This window comes from Chiloscyllium plagiosum, chromosome 2 (assembly GCF_004010195.1).
Source record: "Chiloscyllium plagiosum isolate BGI_BamShark_2017 chromosome 2, ASM401019v2, whole genome shotgun sequence".
NCBI classification, from domain to species: domain Eukaryota; kingdom Metazoa; phylum Chordata; class Chondrichthyes; order Orectolobiformes; family Hemiscylliidae; genus Chiloscyllium; species Chiloscyllium plagiosum.
In genome coordinates, this window is record NC_057711.1 from 113,331,738 (window position 1) to 113,343,184 (window position 11,447).

Consider the following 11,447-nt stretch of genomic DNA (forward strand, 5'->3'; position numbering starts at 1 on the left):
TTTTCCCTGGGGTGGGGGAGTCATAGGTTTAGGGTGAGAGGGGAAAGATATAAAAGAGACCTAAGAGGCAAATGTTTCACACAGAGGGTGGTGTGTGTATGGAATGAGCTGCCAGAGGAAGTGGTGGAGGCTGGTACAATTGCAACGTTTAAAAGATATCTGGATGGGTATATGAATCGGAAGGATTTGGAGCGATATGGGCTGGTTGCTGGCAAATAAAACTAGATTAGGTTGAGATATTTGGTCAGCATGGATGAGTTGGACCGAAGGGTCTGTTTCCGTGCTGTACATCTCTATGACTCTATGACTCTAAGGATGTGCCTTCGGGTCCCAGTCTACCAATGGAAACATCTTCCTAACATCCACTCTGTCCAGGCCATTAAGTGTTCTATAAATTTCAATTAGATCCCTCCCTCATCCTTTTAAACTCCATTGTGTATAGTCCCAGAGTCCTCAAATGCTCCTCATATGTTAAGCTTTTCATCCCTGGGATCATTCCTGTGAATCTCCTCTGAACATGCTCCAAGGCCAGTACATCCTTCCTGAGATATGGGACCCACAATATTAAATAGTGCACAATATTTTAAATGTGGTCTGACCAGCGTGTTATAGCTCCTCAGAAGTATATCGCTGCTTTTATTTTCAAGTCCTCTCAAATTAAAAACCATCATTGCATTTGCCTTCCTAAAAACTGACTCAACTTGTAAGTTTACCTTGAGAGAATCCTGGACTAGAACTCACAAGTCTCTTTGCGCTTCAGATTTCTGAATTTTCTCCCCAGTTAGAAAATAGTCCATGCCTCTATTCTTCCTACCAAAGTGCATGACCTCACACTTTCCCACATTGTACTCCATCTGCCACTTCTTTGCCCACTCTCCTAACCTGTCCAAATCCTTCTGCAGCCTCCCCAACTTCTCAATGCTCCCTGTCCCTCGACCTATCTCTGTATCATCTGCACACTCAGCCAGAATACCCCCAGTATCAAGGCACTTCATGGGAGCTTTATGGAGTAAAATTTCACACTGAGCTTCAAAAAGAGATACAAGGACAAATGACCAAAAGTTTAGTTATAGAGTTAGGATTAAAGCTATGTCTTAAAAGAGGAAAGCAAAGTGGAGAGGGGGGTGAGTATAGATTGAATTCTGGATCTTGGGACCTTGCTAATTGAAGATACAGTCACCAATGGTGGAAGTATGGAAATCATGGATGCTCAAGCAGTCAGAATTAGAGGAAAGCCGATATCTCAGAGGATTAGGGGTTTCAGCCATTCCTTACATTTGGAGACAAGGACATGTATTTAGTTGAAAACACGAATGAGAATTTTAAAATTGAGGCATTATTTAACTGGAACCTAATGTAGGTCAGCAAGCACAGGGAAGCCAAATAATAGGCACCACTGCTCTGACTTAGACATTAGCAGCAATTATGGAGGGTGGATGTTTGGCAAGGAGTGTATTGGAATAGTTGCGCCTCGAGGTAACAGAAGCATGGGTGAAGGTTTTAGCCTCAAAGCAGTTGATGCAGTGATGAAGTCGAATGATGTTGCAGAGGTGGAAATGTGTGTTCTGAATGATGCCACAAATATATGGTTGGGAACACATTTTGGGATCAAGTATGACATCAAGGGTGTGAACTGCCCAGTTCAGACACAGATGGTTGCAGCAAGAGAGATGGAATTTGTAGCAAGGGAGATGATTAGGAAATAAATAGTACAACTTCTCATCTGCTTTGTCACTGTAGTCCTGCAAAGTGTTCATTTTTACATATGGATCCAATTGTCTTTGTTAGAAAGTTAAGATGGAATCTGTTTCAACAAACCTTTTGGACAGTACATTCCAGATCATAACACCACACTGCATCAAAAAGGATTCACCTCAACTATTCCACAGATTTTGTCATTTGAGTATGGGATGCCAATGTGCTTGAGCAGATAGCTGCCACCACACTCCTTTTCTATCTGGGTCTATGGTGCCTATTTAATCTACAGAGGTAGAGGAAAATCATTAGATATTTTAATGAGAAGAGGCTACTTCCTTAAAAATGATGTAGTTTCATGCATGATAGCAAGCAGGTACAAGTTGGTAAAACAGATGCTGTTAATAAGATTATTTGGAGCATTTAGGATAACAGAACTGCCCCATAAGACTGTGGGATAAAGGAGGCCTTTCAGACTATCAAGTTTGCTCCATCATTCAATGATGTTCTTCAACCCCATTTTCCTGTCTTCTCTTCATAACCCTTGATTCTTTAATTAATCAAGAACCTACCCATCTCTGTCTTAAACATACCCGATGACTTGGCCTCCATAGCCTTCTGCAGCAAACAGTTCCACAGATTCACCACCCTCTGGCTGAAGAAATTTGTCCTTATCTCAGTTCTAAAGGGTTGCCCCTTCACTCTGAGGATGGGCCCTCAGATCCTAGTCTCTTTTACTAGTGGAAACATCTTGTTCATGTCCACGTTATCCAGTCTTCTCAGTATTCTACAAGTTTCAATGAGATTTCCCCCCCACCTTTTTAAACTTTAGCGAATACAAAGCCAGATTCCTCGATCACTCCTCATGACAAACCCCATCATTCTCGGGATCATTCTTGTAAACCTCCTCTGAAGCCCCTACAAGGTCAGCACATCCTTTCTTAGATAGGGGGCACAAAACTCCTCACAATATTCCGAATGCAGTTTGACCAGACTCTACTACAGCTTCAACAGTAAATTCCTGCTGTTGCATGCTAGCCCTCTTGAAATGAATGCTACTATTGCTTATGCCTTCCTAACTGCCCACTGAAGCTGCATATTTACCTTAAGAGAATCCTGACTAGGATGCCTAATTTCCTTTGTGCTTCAGATTTCCAAAGTCTTTGCCATTATAAAATGGTCTCCTGCTCAATTCTTCCTATCAAACTATGTAACATTAGTGTTCCATCTGCTCACTGTCTTTGCCCACTCTCAGCAGCCTGCACACTTCCTCAACACTACCTGTCCATCCACCTATCTTTGTGTCATCTGAAAATTTAGCAACAATGCCCTCAGTTCCTTCATCCAGATCATTAATGTATAATGTGAATAGCTGTGGTCATAACGCTGACCACTACAGAACTCCACTAGTCACCAGTTGCCATTTTAAAAGAGATGCCTTTATCTGCACTCTCTGCCTTCTGCCAGTCAGCCAATCCTCTATCCATGCCAGTAACCTGCCCCGAACAAAATGGGTTCTTTTCTTATTTAGCAGCTTTCTATGCAGCACCTTGTCAAATGCAATATTAGCTTTCATTTTAAGAGGGTTAGCATACAAGAGCAGGATGTACTATTGAGGTTGTGTAAGAGTCTGGTCACACTGCATTTGGAATATTGTGAAACTTGAAACAGATCATTTTACACTGCTTCTCCTTTGTCTAAATTGCTCATTATCTTCTCAAACAATTCCATCAAATTTGTCAGGCATGACGTCCCCATTATGAAGCCGTACTGACTTGGCCCTATTTCATTATACACTTTCAAGTCCTCCACAATCTCATCTTTAATAATGTTCTCTAAAATCTTAGCGATGACGGGGTCAGGCTAACTGGCCTCTCATTTCCCGTCTTCTGTCGCCATCTCTTCCTAACCAGGGCTGTCACATTAGCTATTTATCAGCCCTCTGGCACTGTCCCTGACTCCAGTGATTCCTGAAAGACCACCATTAATGCCTCCACAATCTCTTCAGCTATCTCCTTCAGAACCCTAGTGTGCAGTCCATCTGGTCTGGCTGTATTAATCCACTTTCAGACACTTTCTCTGCAGCCCAGATGAGTTACCCTGAACCCGGGCACCAGGCAAACAATATAGCCTTCAGGACTTATGATCCTAGTCACAGAGAACAATATCCTTTCCCCTGACTGTACTATCCCCAGTTACAACTAAATTTCTCTTTCTCCCCTCTACATGAATGCTCCCTGTATCATGGTGCTGTGGTAGCTTGCCCATCTTCCCTACAGCCCACGCTCACATCCACACAGGGAACAGGAATCACAAACCTGTTAAACAAGTTCAAGTCAGCACTGCTTCCTAGATCCCTCTACCTGCCTCACTCATAGTCAGACTCACACCCTCCTGTCCCTCCCCACTGACTGAATTTAGAGTAGTTAATATAAAGGGTGTGACTGACTCCTGAAACATGGCATCTAGGTAACTTTCCCCCTCCCACTCCAGCTCATCAACTCGTAAGCAACCAACACTTGCTGCTGATGTGGTCACTATGAACAACAATGGGGCTCCCATATCATTCAGGTACAACACAACACAACCTTGACAGGCTTCTCTATTTCATCAACTTTGTTCTTAATTTGATTTTGTCAAATTTCCTACAGGTCTTTTAATTTATTACCTATAAGTATTTTCCCTATTTATCTTCAATCTGAAAGTAAACTATAATAGTCAAATTAGCAACTATTAGCAACCGATGAACTTCTGGTTTCCTTGTGATGTCACTCTGTCTTTTGTGCTGGGTCCCCAATCCTGGACTTCATCCCATGCAAAAACCTTACAAACTGTGACCCATCAAAATAAACAAGAAGCATCTCTTCCCCTCTGCACTGAATGCCCATGCTGCATCCAAAGTTCCTGAACTGTATACTCAGTTGGGCTGTGTCTCACTCTTTCCTGACTTTGCACAACTTACTGGTCATGTGCTTTCAACAGGTCTTCTCTGATATAGACTATTTTGCTATATAAAGATGTTCTGCCTTTTTCCACTCGGGTGCTTATGATATCATCAGATTGGGTCTACCTCAATGCAGACTGTATTATTCTTTTGAGAAGCATTACATCAAACATCAGTTAAATTGCCTGTTACCTTGTATCGGTTCCTTTTGGTTACTGACTATCCTGCCAGTGAGGCAAACAATTCAATCTAAGTGCCTCATTATTTTCTCTTCCATAAAACCTCCTCAACTTCCTCCTGTTCTCAGGAGAACATCATCAACTTCTACATCCCCTCCACTTCAGTGAAGACTCTGTTACAATCTGGAAAATATCTTTTGGACTCCACACATAGTGAGATTTCTGATAGGATTCTTCAAATGCATCCACACAATGTCAGTGAGAAACCACAGAAGCAAATATAGAGTTGTGCTAGGGCTACTGTTTCCATGGACTGTGTGCTGAACCTTTGAACCCACATCTGCAATATTCTATCCTCATGGTGTCTGCCTACCATGAGTTCTGGCTGCTGAGTATTTGAATATACTCTCTGCGTAGTGAGATTGTCCCTATTCTGATCACAGCTTCTCTGTCTCTACCTTGTCTAAGACTATTGAGTGCTTCTCAGGAGTTCCTATAAACTCCTTACTTATATTCTAATGTACAGAATACTGACTGTAATTCTCCAGTACAGTTCTTCCATTCTTCGCTTCTCAGAGTGTTGATGGTATTTGACTGTTGACAACTGTCATATCTTCATCTACATTGTCATTATTAACGTACTAATTCCCATTATACTGCAATAGCAACGATATTAAGTTGCTATATTAAAGGTGCTCTACAAATGCACATTCCCACTGTTGTAGTACTAACGTGACAATGATATCCAGGCCCTGAATGTAATGGCAGACTGAGGCAGAATTGGCATCAGTAGCAACGCCAGGGTGAGGCTCCACCTCAGTTTGAGGTCTCCTGGCGAATGAGGAGCAAGTCCCAGGAGGTGGCAGTGGCAGCAATACAAAGCCAGGATGAGGCGGATGTGGCTCCATCGCAGCCCGAGGTCACCTGATCCAGACTGGCAGGCTGAGCCAAGGCTCCTGACCATGGCTATAGCGGAGGTGGCAACGTTTCATTGGCAGCAGCGGGCAGGGACTCGAGGCAGCAGGATGGAGGTCCAGGGCTGAGTGTTTCAGAGACCACTGATCTTTATTGAGATAAAATAAACTTTTTATGTTTCTGGCAGTGAGGCCATGGTTGGAGTGGTGGGTCAGGACTCTTGACAGAGGGGATGGGAGTGATCTTTTAGCCTTTCCTTTTAGCTCTGTTTCTTTTACTTCTGCTTTTGTCTTTAATTTGTATTTTAAAATGGCACCTGAGAATTGTGACTTTGTACAGTTTACCAGCACTCCTGTACTTTAGTACACATGATAAAAAAAACTAATCTAATTCTAACTCTAATTACTGCTTCTGCCTGTGAACCAGATTTTAGTGATTACTGTACCTAGACATTAAAATCCTTTGGGTGCCCTATAGCTCCTGCAAGATCACCGTTAAGAAAATACGCTGTGCTATTTATCTTAGAAGAAAACATGGATGACCTTCCCCCACTTTGAACTTTACCTCCTGACAGATTTTCCCCTCATTTAATCCATTTTTCTCCCTTACTAGCTCCCCATCCCCATCCAGTCAGCTTTTGGTTCATGTCTCACATTATTCAGTTTATCAGAATAACATTTCCAATTCTCCACTCCCCACGCACAAACTATGAAATATTTCCATGCTTCATGGCTTTCATTCCAGAATATGTGTAAAATATTTGCACAGCAGAATTGTCCACTTAATCTTCAAATTGCAATGTTTCTTCACAGCTTGGGTTGCATAGAATCTTCCAGTGCAGTATCAGGCCATTTGGCCCAACAGCAGATCTGATGGGTTGAAGGCCTCTTTTGTACTGAATGATTTTCAATTGTGGGATGTGGGCGCCACTGACTGGTTAACATTTATTGCTCATCCCTAGGTGCCTCTGAAGAGACTTTTTATGGATTGGTACAACTGAATGACTTGCTTGGTCAGTTAAGAGGGCAATTGACAGCCAACCACATTGTGGTTGGTTTGTAGTCACATGTAGGTCAGACCAGGTGAGGATGGGAGATTTCCTTCCCTGAAGGCCATTAGTAAACCAAATGGGTTTTCCAACAATCAAAAATGATTTCATGGTCATCAGTAGTTTCTTAATCAGTAGTTATATTTTTAATTGAACTCAAATTCCACCATCTGCTGTGGCATAGATTCGAACACGGGTTCCCAGAGCATTCGCTGAGTTTCTGGATTAATGGTCTAGCAATAATATTATGAGACAATCACTTCCCCACAATTCTACACTTCACTGAATCAGGACATAGAGTCATAGAAATATACAGCACACCTGATCGTCTATGATCGTCTATGCCGATCAGGTGTCCAAAATTAATCTGGCCCCACTTGCTAGCTTTTGGCCCATATCACTTTAAACCCTTCCTATTCAAATACCCATCTAGATGCCCTTTAAATGTTGTAACATTAATGTCTCATTAGCCTCCATCACTTCCTCTGGCAGCTCATTCCATGCACACACCACCTCTGCATGAAAACGTTGCCTCTTAGGTCCCTTTTAAAACTTACCCCTCTCACCTTAAACCTATGTCCTTAAGTTTTGGACTCCATCGCCCTGGGGAAAAGACCTTGTCTGTTTACCCTATCCGTGCCCCCAAGATTTTATAAATTTCTATAAATTTCAGTGTCCAATGCTGCAGGAATATAGCCCCAGCCTATTCAGCCTCTCCCTATAGCTCAGACCCTCCAAACCTGGCAACATCCTTGTAAATCTTTTCTGAACCCTTTCAAGTTTCACAACATCCTTCCTATAGCAGAGAGACCAAAACTGAACAGAGTATTCCAGAAGTGACCTAGTCAATGTCCTGTACAGCCACAACATGACCTCCCAACTCCTGTACTCAATGCACTGACCAATAAAGAAAAGCATATCAAATGCCTTCTTCACTATCCTATCTACCTGTCACTCCACTTTCAAGGAACTATGAACCTGCATTCTAAGGTCTCTTTGTTCAGCAACACTCCCTAGGACCTTACCATTAAGTTTTTTTTTAGATTAGATTACTTACAGTGTGGAAACAGGCCCTTCGGCCCAACAAGTCCACACCGACCCGCTGAAGCGCAGCCCACCCAGACCCATTCCCCGACACCTAACACTACGGGCAATTTAGCATGGCCAATTCACCTGACCTGCACATTTTTGGACTGTGGGAGGAAACCGGAGCACCTGGAGGAAACCCACACAGACACGGGGAGAATGTGCAAACTCCACACAGAGAGTTGCCTGAAGCGGGTCTCTGGCGCTGTGAGGCAGCAGTGCTAACCACTGTGCCACTGTGCCGCCCACAAGTGTATAAGTCCTGCCCTGATTTGCCTTTCCAAAATGCAGCACCTCACATTTATCTAAATTAAAATCCATTTGCCATTTCTTGGCCCATTGAGCCATCAGATCAAGGTCCTGTTGCATCCTGAGGTAATCTTCTTCATGCTCCACTACACCTCCAATTTTGATGTCAGCTGCAAACTTACGAACCATACCACCTATATTCACATCCAAATCATTTTTATAAATGATGAAAAGCAGCGGACCCAGCAGCGATCCGTGTGGCACTCCACTGGTCACAGTCCCCCAGTTTGAAAATCAACCCTTCACCACCACCCTCTGTCTTCTACCTTCGATCCAGTTCTGCATCCAAATGGTTAGTTGTCCCTGTTTTCCATGTGATCTAACCTTGCTAACCAGTCTACCTTGCATCTTGGGAATAAACCAGAAGTTTACTTGAAGAGTCTGCATGGGGAGGTGGGAAGTGCTGAGGGAGAGAGGAGCATTGCTATAAAGCAGCTGTTAACTTGTGGCATTGATAGGTGTTGCCTCTGATTCCCTGCTAACTACTAGGAAAGCTGCTTACCGATAGTGAGTTTTATTCCAAATACTCCGTGGGATTCTGATTTAAATATATTATAAGTATTGTGCCTCTCCATAGCACAGAAATCTCTGAAACCACGATAGCCATTGTCATAAAAACCACAGCAACACGTGTGTAGATTGGGAGCACATTTTAAATGCTTTCATCAGCACCCCTGGACTCTGTCCCATCTCATTGAATGCAGGGGATTAATGTCAATGGCTGGAACCTCATCCAGCTCATTTATAGATATTTTTAACCAACCTGGTCAGACAAATTACGACACACATCTGGAGCAGGTGAGACTTGAACTTCTGGCCCAGCGGTAGGAACACTACCACTGCACCACAAGAGACCCCCTCAGCAGCTTTATCCCCCATCTTCATTGCCCCAGTAATTACTCAGCATTCACTTTGAATGAATCACATTTAAACAAGGCAAGACAAGCTATCATAAACAACAAACTTGCTTTTCTATAGCTGCACCATGGGCAGTTTCCACTGACACCCATCTCTGACATTTCCTGATCCAATCAGCAGTCAGCTAAAACAAAGACGGTTTCTTTTAATTATTAGATTTGCGATTAATTGCTAAAAGGAATGATTATATGGCTCATTCGTGGCAAAAACGAAATGGCATCCTGCCCTATAAATAATGCATAGACATAACGATAATAAATCGCTACAATTCTAACAAAGCAAAACCTGAGCAATAAATATGAGCTATTAAGTAATCCTGCTCCAGTGTCATGCTCGTTGATAGTTTTGGGTTGTTTTCACAAACAGTTGAATTTTGTTTCATTCAAAGTAAATTTACAATTAACCAGAATAATTAAATGATCACTTCTAGCTGTTTACAAAGAAAGCGCGTCGAGAAACAGCACATGAAATTCTGCCCTAACTAAAAAGCAATTTTATTAACCAGAACAGTTCGACAATTGAAGCAAACCTTTGGGAAGAGTCCCGTCAATCAAACTCCCGGTTCCCATCAGGAAGATCATCAGAAGTGGAATGCTGAATGGGGTAATGGTCATGATAAAGTGGTGGACGGAAGAATTTTCAGCCAAGCCACCTTGTATTCTGTGTTAAAACCTGAGTTTATAGCCGGTAATGTCTCTGGACTCTCTCACAGATCCCAAAAAGAGGCCCTAGTGCATCTAAGTATAAATAGGAATTTTCAAAAGACTGGAACTGGAAAATGATGGACGTTAGCAGATGTTCCTCATCCTATCCAGCCATCTGCTGGTATATAAGCCTACTGCCTCCTGTAACTAGAGTAAATAAATCTTTCATTCAGGCAGCTCAAGATTAGGCACAACAATAGTCTTTTGCTAATATCTCCCACAAATTAAATCATTATCCTTCAGCAATTATAAGCTTCCAATTTATAAACATCAACATATAGTTCAAGGAGAGTTAAGTGACAGCATTAAGTGAGTTTGATTACACTAACCTTGAATGAAATTGAAACATATTATTCTGGTACATCTAACAGTCTTTGTGTGGAGTTCCCACCTGTTGCCTGATTAGTCGCATGTATAGGTTTATTTTAAGTCAGGAATGTGTGATTACCAGTCTTTCCAAGGGTGATAACTATGTTTCCCAACTCAGTTTGGTGCTGTAATTTCAATTGTAGCAAACTCTATGGATGGAATCTTATAAGGGTCTGAGTGACTTGGACCATGGCAAGATGAATAAAAGAATTTAGCAGCAGTAGCTGGGAGCCCCATCTTGGCTTCAAGATTCACCAAGGCTCTTCTGACAGCATCTTTCAAACCCCCGGCCACTTACATCTAGAAGGACAAAGGCAGCAGTTACGTGGGTATGCAACCATCTGCAATTTCCCCCCCAAGCCACTCAACATCCTGACTTGGAAATACATTGCCATTCCTTCGCTGTTGCTAGATCAAAATCCTTGAATTCCCTCTCTGATGGCATTGTGAGTGTACCTACATAAAATGGACTGAAGTGATTCAAGAAGGCAGCTCACCACCCTTCTTAAAGGCAACCAAGGATGGGTGTTAAATGTTGGATCAGACAAAAATGCCCACGTCCCACAAGTAAATTAAATAAAAGAGATCATCTCTCTCCATCTTTTATGCCTTTCATAAGAGCTCAGCACCACCTTCCTAACCTGCAATCTTCTTCCTGACCTCTCCGCCCCCCCACCCCCACTCCAGCCTATCACCCTCACCTTAACCTCCTTCCACCTATCACATTTCCAATGCCCCTCCCCCAAGTCCCTCCTCCCTACCTTTTATCTTAGTCTGCTTCAACTGAAGAAGGGCTCATGCCCAAAATGCCGATTCTCCTACTCCTTGGATGCTGCCTGACCTGCTGCGCTTTTCCAGCAACACATTTTCAGCTTCATAAGAGATGTGCCAAGATTTAAGCTAGGCAGTGCTGAGTTGACAATTGACTGTTAAACACCTTGTTAACAACTCAACTCGCGTCATTATTGATTGTTAAACACCTTGTTAACAACTCAACTTGCATCATTAATATTAGTGCTTCTGATTTTACCAAACTCACCAAACAAGTCCATCATCGGGAAAGCCCAACAAGAAAGAGTGGGCACCTGGCAGATTCAGTTTATTGCAAACTCCAGGTGACCTCCATGCTGGACACCAAGAGCCAACATCTCAGGCCACACCACTCCATGGGCACCAGCCATACATCCAGAGACATTGGCATCCGACATGACACATCTCTGATCCATTTATAAAAGGCTTCTGCATTTCAAATGCTCACAGTGTGACTATCATTGGAATGC

At 42.7% G+C, this 11,447-nt stretch overlaps 1 protein-coding gene across 3 annotated transcripts in view; it reads right to left on the reverse strand.

The window, feature by feature from the left end:
* Positions 1–9,817, reverse strand: part of musk (muscle, skeletal, receptor tyrosine kinase) — a 180,414-nt gene extending 170,597 nt beyond the window's left edge. For all 3 annotated transcript variants that reach the window (XM_043716207.1, XM_043716187.1, XM_043716198.1), the window contains exon 1: positions 9,624–9,817. In XM_043716207.1, coding sequence (XP_043572142.1) covers positions 9,624–9,708 — 85 coding nt within the window. In that variant the 5' untranslated portion in view covers positions 9,709–9,817. The remainder of the gene's footprint in view (positions 1–9,623) is intronic.
* Positions 9,818–11,447: the final 1,630 nt, after the last annotated feature.